The sequence below is a fragment of the Erinaceus europaeus genome, chromosome 6 (genome assembly GCF_950295315.1).
Source record: "Erinaceus europaeus chromosome 6, mEriEur2.1, whole genome shotgun sequence".
NCBI lineage: Eukaryota > Metazoa > Chordata > Mammalia > Eulipotyphla > Erinaceidae > Erinaceus > Erinaceus europaeus.
The window spans coordinates 16,127,951-16,144,010 of record NC_080167.1 but is presented as its reverse complement, the minus strand read 5'-3'; the positions used below and the strand labels follow the sequence as shown (position 1 = coordinate 16,144,010).

Sequence of the window (16,060 nt, the reverse complement as noted above, 5' to 3'; positions counted from 1 at the left end):
ACAGATTTCCAAAAGGGTGCCCTCTCTGTTTCAGTAATTCACAAATGATGACCAGCTTGTCTAAACTTATCCTTTACATTTAGAAAGTGTTGTGAGCTTCTGTCTGCCCAGGGTTTTTTTTTACTAGTTGTTTATGCAAACAGCAGGTTGCTTAAGAGCCTTGCCAGCCTCTCTCTCTCTTTTTTTTTTTTAAGTGATTTCGTAGTTTCCTGGTAACGACTCAGTCATTTATTTCAACACCCTTACGTGACATAAAGGCAGGGGCTGGACCACGCATTCACCACACAGACACATACCTCTTCTCTGAGCGTTCACTAGGTGAGGCGCTCCCTCAGACTCACAGGATTCACTCATGAACCTGAACCAGCTGCAGAAGCATTTCCTGGAAATAAATGACAAGAACTGCTGCGTGTTCCGGAATGAACTAATTCCCAAAGTATTGCCACCGATTTTGGGGCTGGAGTTTGTGTTTGGGATCCTGGGCAATGGCATTGCCCTGTGGATTTTCTGCTTCCACCTCAAGTCCTGGAAATCCAGCAGGATCTTCCTCTTCAACTTGGCTGTGGCTGACTTTCTCCTCATCATCTGCCTGCCCTTCTTGACAGACAACTATGTGAGGAAGTGGGACTGGAAGTTTGGGGACATCCCTTGTCGGGTGATGCTCTTCATGCTGGCCATGAACCGCCAGGGCAGCATCATCTTCCTGACAGTGGTGGCTGTGGACAGGTATTTCCGGGTGGTCCATCCCCACCATGCTCTGAACAAGATCTCCAACCGGACAGCTGTCATCATCTCCTGCCTCCTCTGGACTGTCACCATTGGCCTAACGAGTCACCTCCTGTACAACAAGATGGTAACCAAGAACAAAGACTCGAATTTGTGTAGCAGTTTCAGCATTTGCCGTAACTTCAGGTGGCATGAGGCCATGTTCCTCCTGGAGTTCTTTTTGCCACTGGGCATCATCCTGTTCTGCTCAATCAGAATCATCTGGAGCCTGCGGCAGCGGCAAATGAACAAACATGTCAAGATCAAGAGAGCCATCAACTTCATCATGGTGGTGGCTATTGTCTTCATCATCTGCTTCCTGCCTAGTGTGGCCGTGCGCATACGCATTTTTTGGCTCCTGCACACCTCAGGGACCAGGAACTGTGACCTCTACAGCTCGATTGACCTGGCCTTTTACATCACCCTCAGCTTGACCTATATGAACAGCATGCTGGATCCTTTGGTATACTACTTCTCCAGCCCATCTTTTCCCAACTTCTTCTCTACCCTGATCAATCGCTGCTTCAGGAAAAAGAGAGCAGAGGAGCCAGAAAACAACCGGAGCACAAGTGTAGAGCTCACTGGGGACCTGAGCACCATCAGAAATGCTCCAGGCACTTTAATGACTGAGCCCGGTGAACCTTGTAATCACTCTTATCTGAGTTCAGCCTCTCGGTAAGTGACCACGACAAAGAGAGAGACTGTCACCAAGATCCAAGATCTCTGCAGGAACTGTTTGGCTGGTGAACACAGAGGAACTCCACTAGACTTAGGCTGAGGTTTCCTGAAATTTCCAGATTGGGAGCTTCAGATTCAGAGAAGTTGTGTGGCAGAGAGGGACAGCCATGCACAGATGTCACTGCATAAAGCTTGGGAGAAAGGAGAGTAAGACATCTAGGTGTCTGAATCTTGGGTTTAATCTCTGCCACTCACAGATGTGAAGATGGCAAAGCTGCTGGCGTTTCTCTGAGCAGAGCAGGAGCCAGAACCCTCACGGGCAGTGCTGATTCTCAGACATCTTTCCTGCAAGCCTGAGACTCTCAGCTCCTGGGCTGCTGTCCTATCTGCTCCTGGGATCCAGCTGAGATCTAGAGCTCAGTCATTGGAGGGAGTCATATTGTTCCAGAGGGGACAGAGAGTTTCACACAAGCCAGTAGGTTGGTCACCTAGGCTTTTCAGTCAAGCTCTAGAATGAGCCCCAAGAGGGAGGAAGCAAAACAGTGTTAATGTGGGGAAAGGCGATGGTATTTGTGCTATAGCTACTAATCCAAGCCTCTTGTTTACACTAATTTGAAGATTGAGAATTTAAAAAGACCTCAGGGAAGAGAGCTCCTTCCCACCTCTGTTTTTATCATTATAAGGAGAGATGCATCAAAATGTGTCAGGGGAAAGAGTCCTTCTGGTTCATTTGTCTGTGTTTCCATATTTAAAAAGATCTACCACTTCAATAAACTTTGATATGAGACACACAGTCTGGTGTTGCATGTGTCTGGGTTAGGGTTCACCAAAACGGACTTCTTACTTAAGCAGAGAACTTTATGGGTTGTTAACTCTGTCCTGGTAGAAAACTACCATGGAGTGCAATGCAAGAAAAGGACACAGATACTGAGCTACATGAGGATGTTTTAGTAAAAAATTATCTGTATGTTGGGGCAAGGATGAGCAAGGACTATGATAGTTAAAAAAACAATTGCATTTGGAAGGGTGGTATATGAAGGGAGAAACTTGTAATAACATTTTATGCTTTATTTACAGTTTTGGTATATATTATTATTTGTATCTTTAAGAAAGTAATTGAATCAGCCTGGAATTCCCCCTTCTTCCCCCCTTGTTTTTTCAGGAGGAAGGGGAAGAAAACACTTTTCTTATAGGAGGAATTGTTTCAGTTCTCACTGCTAGGTTGGAAAGGAGATGTACTGGTTTGAGCTGTGATCAGTCCAAGTTTCTGTTCTGTTACAAAACTTTCTTTCCTTTCTTTTGTTTCCAAAAGCTGCCACTCCTTGATTCTTTGGCAAGATGAGTCTTGCTTTGACATCCATTCTGGGATAAGAAATGTAGATCCTCAGACTCTAAGCTGAGGGTGGGCAGATGTATGGGCATACATTCTTGTAGCCAGAAATGTGGCTCAAATGGTTAAAGTGTAGGATTTGCATGGATGAAGCTCAAGTTTGAGCCCCAAAATGCTATATGTGTGACTACTGCTCTTCTCTCTCTCTCTCATCAAAATAAATCCTAAAGGGGGATAAAGTATTCTTGAATGTTGTGTTTTCAAAGCCATTGGATTGTTTGGTTCCCTAAGCAAGCCCCAGAGATAGAAAGCTAAAAAGCAGGAGCTTTTTTTTTTTTTTTTTTTTTTACACAAATCACTTTCTTAGAGAGGAAGAGTTGGCAGAGATGAGTTGGGTGTAGAATAGGGGATCCCCCAGCCCCAGACACGTGAGTCAGCAGGGAGTCAGCCTGTGAAATTCCAATCTGTTCAGAGCTACTTTGACTCCTTTGTTCACACATTCCATCTGCTTTTGTGTGTTAGGCACCCAGTACATGCCAGACCTGGCTCTGGATGATTAATGAAAACAGATAAAAGAAGGTTTACCCAAGACCCTCTTCTCATAGAACTCACATTCAATGTGGGGAGACAGAGAGAAAAGAAGCAAACGCAGGAATGGCAAGGGCTCTGGGCAAGCTTTGAATATTATAAGAGCCAAGCAAAGTGACAGGCTAAGTGGGAGGGGTCTAGGGTGACCTGTGTGAGAGTGAATTTGAATTGAGCCATGAATAAAGACAGAAATCCAGGTTCCATGCTGGAACCAGAGGTCAAACCTGCTGCAGGTCAAACCTGCACTCTACCCACTGAGACACCTCCCTGGTCTCAGGTCTTCTCCTCTCAGCATCTCTTTGTCTTCTCTATCTCTTACAAAGACACTTGTCACTGGATTTAGGGACAATCTTTATCCAGGATAATCTCAAGATCCTTACCTTATGTACATCTACAAAGTAATTTATTTGGGCCTTGTTCCAAATGAGGTGGCATTCTGATGTACTGGGTAGACACTCCTGAATGTTGAGCTGGGGTTTGGAGGGATTCAGCTGACTACAGTGAGGGGTACAGAAGATTCCAGTATGGGCAGGAATAATGAACATGGGCTACTTTACAGGGTGAGGCCAAGAATACTTGCTGTGGGAAAACAATGAACGATTCAAAGAAAAAGGCACCATGCAGCCAGGGAAGTGGCTCAGCTGGTGGAACACAATACTTGTGTGGGTGAGGGCTGAGGTTCAGTCCCCAACATTGAACATTTTGAAATGGCGCTCTAGTTTCTCTCTCTTGTGAAGTTAATCATTTCTTTAAAATTACATTATGGGGCCCGACAGTAATGCCCCAGGTTAAGCGCAAATGGAGCAAAGTGCACAGACCGGTCTAAGGACCCCGGTTCAAGCCCCTGGCTACCCACCTGCAGTGGGGGTCGCTTCACAAGTGGTGAAGCAGGTCTGCAGGTGTCTATCTTTCTCTCCCTTTCTGTCTTCCCCTCCTCTCTCCGATTTCTCTCTGTCCTATCCAACAACAACGACAGCAATAACAATAATATTAACAACAACGATAAACAACAAGATAATAAAAGGGGGGAAAATAGCCTCCAAGACCAGTGGATTCATAGTGCAGGCACCTAGCTCCAGCAATAACCCTAGAGGCAAATATATATATATAGACAGGGAGAGGAGGGACATCTTAGCATTGATCCACAATCCATGAAACTCCCCTCTCATCATCTTCCTTGAATATCAGCAACAGTTGTTGCTGACAGTATTCTCCTAATCTGTAAAAATAATTCTTTTTTTTTCTCTCTGTCTTCCCCTCCTCTCTCCATTTCTCTCTGTCCTATCCAAGTACGACATCAATAACAACAATAATAACTACAACAATAACACAAGGGCAACAAAAGGGAAAACAAATATTTTTAAAAATTTTTAAAAATAATAATAATTCTTTTTTGTCCTGCTTTGCCATACACAAAACCCAGGTTCGAGTCCAGCCCCCACTGCATTGGAGGAAGTTTCAGTGTTTTGCTGTCTTTCACTCTTTGTGTCTCTATCTGAAAAAGTCAGTTTGGAGCCCTGAAACCCTGGTGACAAGAGAAAGAGGGAGGGAGTAGTCTAAATACTTCCATTTTCCTGTCTAGAGAAAAATGTCAATTTAAAATAGGGTAAATGCTATTGTGGGCTAAAACAATGGTGTATGCCATTCGATTTCAAACTGTGGGAAACTGTGTGTATGTCAATATTCATATTTTTATTTAAGTATTTCATTTTGGGTGTGGGGCAGGAGCACACCGGGTTAAGCACACAGGGCGCAAAGTCCAAGGACCCGTGTGCAAGGATCCTGGTTCCAGTCTCTGGCTCCCTACCTGCAGGGGAGTCACTTCACAAGTGGTGAAGTGTTGCTGGGCACCCTCCGGCCAACAGAGAAGCAGCAGCAACATGGGGAACCAGGAACCGTCGGTGAGGGTGAGGCACAGAGGAATTAGACCAACCTCTGGAAGTGCTTCAGAGAGACAGCTCGTTTATTGTTCATACACAGGGTTAGATATACTGATCACCATCCATTATGAACATAGGACCCAATAAGGAAAGTGCTTGACACTCACACAGCATGTTAACTACCCTCAGGTGCACCTCATTCATGCCCTTAGGTTACACCTGTTTCTCATATCTAGCTTGGGCAAGTTACCGAGTTATGGTCTTATAAAGGGAGGTCACATATTGGTCACCCACGAGAAATGGAAACCTTTAGGGTATGTTGTGTAAGGAGGCAGCTCCATTGCCCCTGACCTCGTGCCATATCAGCCTACAGAGTTGAGAAGGGACACGCCTTTAGGCCAGGTCGGCCTTGGGGTCTACCTCCTCAACATTCAGTGTAGAAGTGATAGGCTTCTACCCAGGTTGGGGGATCTGCACCTCCCACAGTGAAGCAGGTCTCCAGGTGTCTTTCTCTTCCCCTCTCTGTCCTATCCAATAACAACAGCAGCAGAAGCAATAACAGCAACAAAAACAACAACAATGGAGAAAAGATGGCCTCCAGGAGCAGTGGATTCATAGTGCAGGCACTGAGCCTCAGTGATAACCCTGGAGGCAAAATATATATAATTTACTAATGAGAGAGAGAAAGAGTGGGTATCAGAAATGCTGGGTATTAAACTCGGGACGTCATGCATGCTTGAGAGTCCAATGGCCACCTCCCAGACCATAAATATAAATCTATTATCCATTATTTCCTCTCAGCCTGTCTTGCAGCTGCTTTTTAGTGGGAAGTTACTATTTTTGGAGATTATGAGTTCTAGGGCTTACTCTCTGCTATGTAAAAAGCAAGATTTGTTTTAGCTTCCCCCAAGCAATATCATCCACACCTAAAGATTACGCATACTTTAAAACTGTAGAAGCAGGTGTATGGACTCATGTTTGTTCCTGATTTTATGCACTTTCCAAATGCATCAGCCTGTTTGCTTTTAAGTGTTTTTCCTAAAGTGATGGAGAACCTAACCTTCCCCTGGTATCCTGGTCATTCACATGCCACTGAGTTAAAATTTGAAAACACTTCCTGACTATTACCTGTCAACCTGTTGTCTCTTTTGCTTCAAACAAGCAGCTGGCATCATGGAGGGTCAGTTCGGCCCAGTTGTCCCTCTTTCCCCCATCTTGTTCTGTAATCAGATGTCAGTCAAGGAACTGGTGGAGTCACTAAGTTTTGGTGGAAATTTACCAGTCAGCTTGATTGTGAGTCACATTCTGCTCCTGATCTTTTACTTTTCACTGGAGACATCTTGAAATTGGAACTTTTTATTTTATTTTATTTTATTTTATTTTATTATAAAAAGGAAACACTGACAAAACCATAGGATAAGAGGGGTACAACTCCACACAATTCCCACCACCAGAACTTCGTATCCCATCTCCTCCCTTGGTAGCTTCCCTATTCTTTATCCCTCTGGGAGCATGGACCCAAGGTCATTGTGGGGTGCAGAAGGTGGAAGGTCTGGCTTCTGTAATTGCTTCCCCGCTGAACATGGGCGTTGACAGGTTGATGCATACTCCCAGCCTGCCTCTCTCTTTCCCTAGTGGGGCGGGGTTCTGGGGAATCAGAACTGACTTTTTTTAAGAGAAAAAAAAACTTTATTGCTGTTTGAATATGCAGTACAGGCCAAATTAGTACTCACAGCAACATCCTTGTTCTTTGTTTTAGAGAGCATTTTGGAAGTTGAGGGTGGATTGTTCATGTTACCAGCAAACTTTCTGAGAATACTTTTTTTTAAAAAAAAAAATCTCAATATAGGAAGATTATGTCTTATTATAGTTATTGAATTCAAAGTCATCATGGATGCAATTTACTGAAACATACTTCAAATTGACTTAAGAAAAAAAAATAATGAGAGGAAATATACTGAAAAGACTGTGGTGTAGTCATCTAACAGGAAGTAAGAGAGAATTGAGCCAGTCTTGGGCTGCTCCAGAAGACCAGTTCAGGCACATCATTGTAGCTCTCAGTCATGAACTTGACTCACCCTTTCAACCTGCATCTGTCTAGTTAGATTGTCCCATGAAAGAAACTGATTAGTCCCAAGCCATTCTTCATACTAAGGTCGTGAAGAGGACAGTCAATAGCAGCACTTGTTAAGAGTATTTTTAAACTGCTAATAGTGTGAAGACATGCTGCCTGCCAAATAACACTCATGGCTTTTGTCCATTTCACTCATTTAAAAACAGTCTTTGGGCCATGCAGTGATGCGCCCTGTTTACCATGGATGAAGTCCCAAGTTAAAGCCCTTAGTCCCCAGCTACAGGGAGGGAACTTCATGAGCAGTTGAGCAATGATGCAATTTATTCTCTCTCTCTCAATCTTTCCATCTTCCCCCACCCCCATATCAGGGGAAAATGGCCACTGGGAGCAGTGGAGTCATCACACAAACCCTGAGCAAGCAATAACCCAGGTGGCAAAAAAATAATGATTAATAAAGACAGCCTGTTTGGTGACCCAGGTGGTGACTCAGTGCATAAAGTGCAGAATGTGTGAGGGCCCAGTTCTATCCACAGCACCACTCTTTACTGGAAAGTACTCTCTTGTTTAAAAATAATAATAATAATAATAATTAATATTATTTTTAAATGCTTTTATATTTCTTTTTTCCTTTGATAGAGGCTAGGAGACAAAGAGATATAGATAGACAGAATGTGAGCAGGAGAGGGGGGAAGAGAAAAGGAGAGGCACCTGCAGCACCAGTCTACCATTGGTGAAGCTTCCCCCTGCAGGGAGGGACCAGAGGCTTGAACCAAGATCCTTACACATGGTAATAATGTGTGAGGATCAGGTATGTCACCACCCCAACTTCCCCCCCTTAGTTTTTTAAAAATGATTCATTTTATTAATTTCATGTGAGATAGAGCTTCACATAAGAGAGAGAAAGTGATAGAGAGAGAGAGAGAGAGAGAAAGTCAAAGCACCATTCTGGTATAGGCGATGCTGGTGATCAAACCAGGGGCCTCAAGCATGTAAGTCTTGTGGTCTGTACCAGTTGAACTATTTCTCCAGCCACATAAATATTAAAAAGTATTCAGTGGAGTCAGTTGCAAATCTCTCATCTCTAAAAGTCTGGCTTTGTCAGAAAACTCTGACAACTAAGATCTTAAGAGAATAGAGAAGTCATCCATCTACCTTCAAGAAGCACTGTAGCTTCCCAAACCCAGAGAGATGTGTCCCTCCACCTGTGAATCCGAGAGAATGAAGGTCTTCATTACTTTTTTTATTTTTATTTATAAAAAGGAACCACTGACAAAAACCATAGGATAAGAGGGGTACAACTCCACACAATTCCCACCACCAGAACTCCGTATCCCATCCACTCCCCTGATAGCTTTCCTATTCTTTATACAGGGCACATAAATTCTCTTTGGCAGACTCACTATCCATGAAGTTTGGTTCACTGAGTTTTGTGTTTTCTATGACAGATGAAGCAAGACTATTTTGCAGCCGGTGCTGAATTCTCTTAGAGCTCAAATTTGATCTGACTACCCTTTGTCTTTTTAGAGAAATGGTTTTTACATGTGACTTTACAGACACCATGCCTGACTATACTCCCCACTCCCATGACCCTGTCAGGTGAAAGGCAAGTCCTTCTAGGCTCTTAACAAATACTGAAACCTTCAACACTCTTGCTATATATACCCAGAGAGGATTTAAAGCCCTCAGTAGGTATTAGGAATATTCATGACATTCCCAAAGCATCAGAGAAAAGAAGAGAGGATTGACTTAAGGCATGGTAGCATCAGGTTGAAAACAGTGGGCTTTGGGCTGAGAAGACAGCAGAATAGTTTTATTATTATTATTTTACTTTTTATTGTTTACCAGAGCAATGCTCAACTTTGGCTTATGGTGGTAAATACAGGAGATTGAACCTACAACTATGGAGCCTCAGACATGAAAGTTTCTTTACATAGCCATTCTGCTATCTACCCCTAGTCCACAGAATGGTTTTACAAAAGACTTTCATGCCTGAGGATCTGAGGTCCCAGGTTCAATCTCTAGCACCACTATAATACCAGAGCTCAACAGTGCTCTGGTCTATCTATCTATATATCTCTTAATTTAAAAATATATGAATAAGGGGGTCAGGCAGTAGTGCACTGGGTTTAAACACACATAGTGTGAAGCACAGGGACTAGTGCAAGGATCCTGGTTTGAACCCCTGGCTCCCCACTTGCGGGGGGGGAGGGTGTCACTTCACAAGTGGTGAGGTCTGCAGGTATCTTTCTCTCCTCATCTCTATCTTCCCCTCCTCTCTCAATTTCTCTCTGTTCTATCCAACAACAACAACAACAATAGAAAAAAGATGGCCTCCAGAAGCAGTGGATTGGTAGTGAAGGCACCGAGCCCCATTGATAACCCTGGAGGTAAAAATAATAATAATAATAATAATAAGGGAGTCAGGTGGCAGCGGGTTAAGCGCAGGTGGTGCAAAGCGCAAAGCTTAGCAGCGTAAGAATCCTGGTTCAAGCCCTTGGCTCCCCACCTGCAGGGGAGTCACTTCACAAGCAGTGAAGCAGGTCTGCAGATGTCTGTCCTTCTCTCCCCCTCTCTACCTTCCCCTCCTCTCTCCATTTCTCTCTGTCCTATCCAACAACAATGACATCAGCAACAACAATAACTATAACAAGGGCAACAAAAGGGAATAAGTAAATAGATATTTTTAATAATAATAATATAATAATATATGTGAATAATAAAATATAAAAAAGGAAACAGTGGACTTTATTTCAGTATACTTACAAAATGGCCCCTGTTGGAATACAATATTTTTGTAGAAGGTTATTAATGACCTGCTTTTTGGTTTAATAAACAAAAATACTGCAAAGACAGACTCACAGACTGATTATTGTATTTAGGGTTTACTCTGTACTTCCTCTCAGACACTATGCTAAGAACTATTTACATAGATTAACTCAATTCATCCTTTCAATGACTTTATAGGGAAGGTGCTATTTTCATTTCACAAATACAGGAACTGAAGCCCAGAGATTTTGCATAGTGTACCTGAGGACATAGAATATGTAAGTTTAGGCCCAAGAGAACAAATATAAGCAGTGTAATTCCAAAGTCTTTGCATTTATTTTGTATTTATTTATCTTTTGCCTCCAGGGTTATTGCTGGGGCTCAGTGCCTGCACCACGAATCCACTGCTCCTGGAGACTTTTTTTTTCCTTCCCTTTTTGTTGCCCTTTGTTGTTTTATCATTGTTGTGGTTGTTGTTGTTGTCATCGTTGTTTATTGTTGTTATTTATGTCATTGTTGTTGGATAGGACAGAGAGAAATTGAGAGGGAAGGAGAAGACAGAGACGGGGAGAGAAAGATAGACACCTGCAGACCTGCTTCACCACTTGTGAAGCAAACGCCCCTGCAGATGGGGAGCCAGGGGATCCTTATGCTGTTCCTTGTGCTTTGTGCCACCTGCACTCAACCCGTTGTGCCACCTGCACTCAACCTGCTGCGCTACTGCCCAACCCCCTAGTGTTTACATTTAAAACTCTGTAAAGATGCAAAGGTAAGTGCTGTGAACTGAAAAAAAGACAAAGTCTATTTGGGGTCAATAGATTCAGGCTTTTCAGATCCATCTCAGGTTCAGGCTGAGATCATGCTGTTAACTTCCTTGATAGAGTGCCTGCCACCTAGAATGTGTCAACTTTTTTTTTTTTTTTGTCTCCAGGGTTATCGTTGGGACTCGATGCCTACACTATGAATCCACTGCTCCTGTGGCCATTTTTTCAATTTTTTGGATAGGATAGAAAGAAATAGAGAGGAGAGGGGAACATAGAGAGGGTGAGAGAAAGACACACACCTGCAGACCTGCTTCACCGCTTTGGAAGCGACCCTCCTACAGGTGAGGAGAAGCTCGAGAAGCACCATGTGTGCTTAGCCCAGTGCACTAGCACCCGGCCCTACCAGAGCACTCACTGCTCAGCTCTGGTTTATGGCAGTGCGGGGGTTGAACCTGGGACTTTGGAGCCTCAAGCATGAGAGTGTTTTACATAACCTACCCAAATGTGCCAGCTCATGATGGTCCCCTTTCTTTCTCCTTGTTGAGCATTCTTGTCTTTCTAGCGAAGCTACCATTCATTTCACAAAAAAGCATGTCAATGATGATCACTGCAACACTGCTAGTGCCTGTAAAAACTAGAAACAAGGGAGTGGGGCGGTAGTGCAGCGGGTTATGCACACGTGGCGCAAAGCGCAAGGACAGCATAAGAACTACAACAACAATTAAAAAAGGGCAACAAAAAGGGAAAAATAAATAAATATAAAAAAATAAAATAAAAACCTAAAAACAACCTAAGTGTCCACTACTGGGAAGACAGAGCAATCTTAGTGAAGACATCTCATGAAATGCTATGTGGCAGTGGAGAAAACAAACCAGAGTTAGTTGTACTAATAGGACTGAATCTTGGGCACATCTGGAGCAAAAATCTAGTTGCCAAAATATATAGGCAGTAAATTTTTTTTTTTCTGTCTCCAGGGTTATCACTGGGACTCAGTGCCTGAACTACAAATCCGGTGCTCCTAGAGACTATTTTTTTTCCTTTTGTTGCCTTTGTTGTTTATCGTTGTTATAGGCAATATCTTTAATTGCCTATGTGATAACAATTGAGGCAATTGTTTAAAATTTACTGAACGGGGGAGTCAGGCGGTAGCGCAGCGGGTTAAGCACAGGTGGCATAAAGTGCAAGTACCTGCTTAAGGATCCTGGTTGGAGCCCCCAGCTCCCCAGGGGGGTCACTTCACAAGTAGTGAAGCAGGTCTGCAGGTGTCTTTCACTCCTCCTCTCTGCTTTCCCCTCCTCTCTCCATTTTTCTCTGTCCTATCCAACAACAGCAACATCAATAATAACTACAACAATAAAAAACAACAAGAGCAACAAAAGGGAATAAATAAATAGATATATTTTTAAATCTTTTTAAAAAATTACTGAACAAAAGAAGCAAACAGATTTCAGAAGTACCAATACGTAATAAAGCAGAAAGCACTGACAGGAAATAAAACAAGTTAATTGCAGAGCTTCCTGGAGAGAGAGGAATGGAATAGAGAGGAGGCCTCAGCTATATCTAACACTTTGACCTCATTTGAAAAGAAAAATCTGAATGTGCTTCAGTGAATAGGTGGTTTAAAAAAGGATGGTTCATGCAGACCATGGAACAGTCAGTATTCAGCAGTAAAGAGAAACTATTGATATACACAAGAACTTGGGTTGATCTTAAGAGCATTATGCTGAATGAGGAAGAAAAGAAGTTAGTCTAGGAGCCAGTCTAGTGGTGGCACACCTGGTTAAGTGCACACATTACAGTATGCAAGGACCCAGGTTCAAGCCCCTAGTCCCCATCTACAGGGGGGAAGCTTCACGAGTGTTGAAGCAGGGCAACAGTTGTCTCTCTCTCCCTCTTTATCTTCCCCTCTCCTCTCAATTTCTCTCTGTCTCTGTCCAATAATATAAATAAGAACATTTTTTAAAAGTCACTCTTCCTGAGGAAGATGGGTCCTGATATTGGGGCAGCTTGGAACGTTCCTACTTATGACCATAGAATGTGAGCTCAGATCTACAGGGATGCAGAGGTCACACAGGCTCCTAAGCTAATTATGGGCCCCAGATCACATCAAATCACTGGGGTTTACAGTCAACAATATTTACACACCTTTCCCATATTAGGGAGCTACTCTCTTCCCTGATCCAGCTTTCTGGTCCTTTTCCAGCCATGACATCATCTCCCCAGACAATAACTTGGATCCACCTGCATATCAGATTTCAGGCTCAGGCAAAAAAAAAAAAAACTAGTATAGCCACAGGCCCTTTGGAATATAACTAAAATATGCCTACTAGCTATCTACAAAACAGAGGCCCCCCTATTCCAGCCTGCTGCACTATTCCAGCCTTTAGGTTCATGGTTGGTCAACAACTTGTTTGGCTTTGTATGTTAACTCTCTTTTCAACCACCAGGTTCCAGATGCTAGCATGATGCCAACCAGACTTCCCTGGACAGACAACCCCACCAATGTGTCCTGGAGCTCTGCTTCCCCAGAGCCCTGCCCCACTAGGGAAAGAGAGAGAGGCAGGCTGGGAGTATGGATCGACCTGTCAACACCTATGTTCAGCAGGGAAGCAATTACAGAAGCCAGACCTTCTACCTTCTGCATCCCACAATGACCTTGGGTCCATACTCCCAGAGGGTTAAGGAATGGAAAAGCTATCAAGGGAGGGGATGGGATACAGAGTTCTGGTGGTGGGAATTGTGTGGAATTGCACCCCTCTTATCCTATGGTTTATTCAGTGTTTCCTTTTTATAAATAAAAAATTAAAAAAGAAAAAATAAGTAACAACATAACTTATCTCATCAATAGATTAAAGGTGAAAAACATTTTTAAAAAGTCTGTCTTAATTTTGTTATTGATTTAATAATGATTGACAAGACTGTAGGATAAGAGGAGTACAATTCCATACAATTCCCACCACCAGAGTCCATATCCCATCCCCTCCATTGATAGCTATCTTGTTTTGTATCCCTCTGGGAGTATGGACCCAGGGTCATTATGGGGTGCAGAAGGTAGAAGGTCTGGCTTCTGTAACTGCTTTTCCACTGGACATAGGCAGTGGCAGGTTGATCCATATTCCTAGTTCATTTCTATCTTTCCCTAGTGGGGCAGGGCTCTGGAAGGTGGGGTTCCAGGACACATTGGTGAGGTCGTCTGTCCAGAGAAGTCAGATTGGCATCATGGTAGCATTTGTGCTTGGTGGCTGAAAAGCATTAATATATAAAGCAGAACAAATTGTTTAATAATCAGGAACCTAAAAGTAAGATTATTACAGATGAGATTTGGGGTCTCCATTTTAGAAAAAGCTAGGAATTCAGTGGCGGAAGAGAATAGCTTAGCTGGTAGAGTCTAGAAGTCACTCAAAGCTCCCAATTTGCTCTGGATTTCACATATACCAAGGTGGTATCCTAGCTTCCTTTTTTATTTCTTTCTTTATTTATTGTTTTTGTTGTTGTAGTAGTTATTATTGATGTCATTATTGTTGGATAGGACAGAGAGAAATGGAGAGAGGAGGGGAAGACAGAGAGGGGGAGAGAAAGATAGACGCCTACAGACCTGTTTCACTGCTTGTGAAGCGACTCCCCTGCAGGTGGGGAGTGAACCAGGTTCCTTATGCTGGTCCTTGGGCTTCGTGCCAAGTGCGCTTAACCCGCTACGCCACTGCCCGACTCCCTAGCTTCCTTTTGTTATCCCTTTCTCTCTCTCCTTCATGTGAAACTATCTCTACCTCATACGAAATGAATAAAACAAATCTTTTTTTAAGAGGCACTTGCTATGTGATTCTACTCACACAACATGCTTGAAATGATAAAATTATAAAGCAGAACACATTAGCATTTGCTGGGGGTTAGAGCACAGGCACAGTACAGCATGAGGCTCTTGCTTTATAGTAACAGAGCCATCTGTATCTATTTTTTTCTAGATAAGGAAGAAAAGAGAGAGAGAGAGATGGAAGTAAGGAGGAAGAGAGAGAGAGAGAGAGAGACCACAGCATCACAGCTTCTTTCAGTGTGGTGGGAGCCAGGCTCAAACCTAGGTCACATGTGTGGCAAAGCAGCACACTAGCCTACTGAGTTATTTCACCAGCTTGACATCTGTATCTTAAATGTGGTGATACTTAAATTGATATATGTAACAAAAAAGTATAGAATTATAACAAAGATATGCTATGCAAAAAAGGAAGAGGAGAGGGAGGATCAGCAGATGGAAAAGCGGACTGGAGGAAAAGAAGAAAGAAAAAAGAATATACAGAACAATGGATGAAATCCAAATGATGTCTGTGAACAAATTGAGCTTCTTTCTTTTTCTTTCTTTCTTTCTTTCTTTCTTTCTTTCTTTCTTTCTTTCTTTCTCTCTTTCTTTCTTTCTTTCTTTCTTTCCTTCTTTCTTTCTTTTTAATACCAGAGCACTGCTCAGTTCTGGCTTATGGTGATGCAGGGATTGAACCTGGGACTTTGGAGCCTCAAGCATGAGCATCTGTTTGCATAACCATTATGCTATCTACCCCCATCCTGCAAATTGAATTTCTTGTACAAAACTCAGTTTCCTAGTCTTGAGCTCTAGTTCAAGTCTGTAAAATGCAGCCTTGAAGGGAAGCAGGCGGATGGATGGATGGATGGATGGATGGATGGATGGATGGATGGATGGGAGCTCACTGTACTGTTTTGCAACTCTGTGTGGTAGAATTAATTTGAAATAAAAAGCTAAGAAATAAGCTTCTGTGCTCGCTTCAGCAGCACATATACTAAAATTGGAATGATACAAAGAAGATTAGCATGGATGGCCCCTGTGCAAGGATGACACACAAATTCGTGAAGTGTTCCATATTTAAAAAAAAAAAAAAGAAAAAAGAAGTTTCTGAAATAAATATAGCCAACTATTAACATTTGTTAAGTTTCGGTGGTAGGAACATGAATGCTTAATGATTTTTTGTTCCATATGAGTATGAAAGTGTATACACACACACACACACACACACACACACACACACACACACACACTTTCCACCATCTTATCTCTCCAGATTCAGCTCATCTTCCACCTTTTTTACAGACCACCCCCAAGATGACCTCTATGTGTCCCACCAGGCCTTAAACCAGGAGCCTCAGATAGGCAAGTCTGATGCTCTACCAAGTGAGTTGTTCTCTGACCACTTCAAGATCTTATGACTAGCAA

General features: G+C 42.8%; 1 protein-coding gene and 1 non-coding gene across 2 annotated transcripts; both read left to right on the top strand.

The window, feature by feature from the left end:
- The first annotated feature begins 144 nt into the window (after positions 1-144).
- Positions 145-2,230, top strand: HCAR2 (hydroxycarboxylic acid receptor 2). Its single transcript, XM_060193175.1, has one exon. The coding sequence runs from the start codon at positions 353-355 to the stop codon at positions 1,442-1,444; it is 1,092 nt and encodes a 363-aa protein (XP_060049158.1). The 5' UTR covers positions 145-352; the 3' UTR covers positions 1,445-2,230.
- Positions 2,231-15,605: 13,375 nt separating this feature from the next.
- On the top strand, positions 15,606-15,716 carry LOC132539141 (U6 spliceosomal RNA). Its single transcript, XR_009550447.1, has one exon. It is a non-coding gene; the product is annotated as a U6 spliceosomal RNA (small nuclear RNA).
- Positions 15,717-16,060: the final 344 nt, after the last annotated feature.

Excerpts from the sequence above, each read along its gene's own strand:
- HCAR2 (XM_060193175.1), top strand. The coding sequence starts at position 353 with ATGAACCTGAACCAGCTGCAGAAGCATTTCCTGGAAATAAATGACAAG.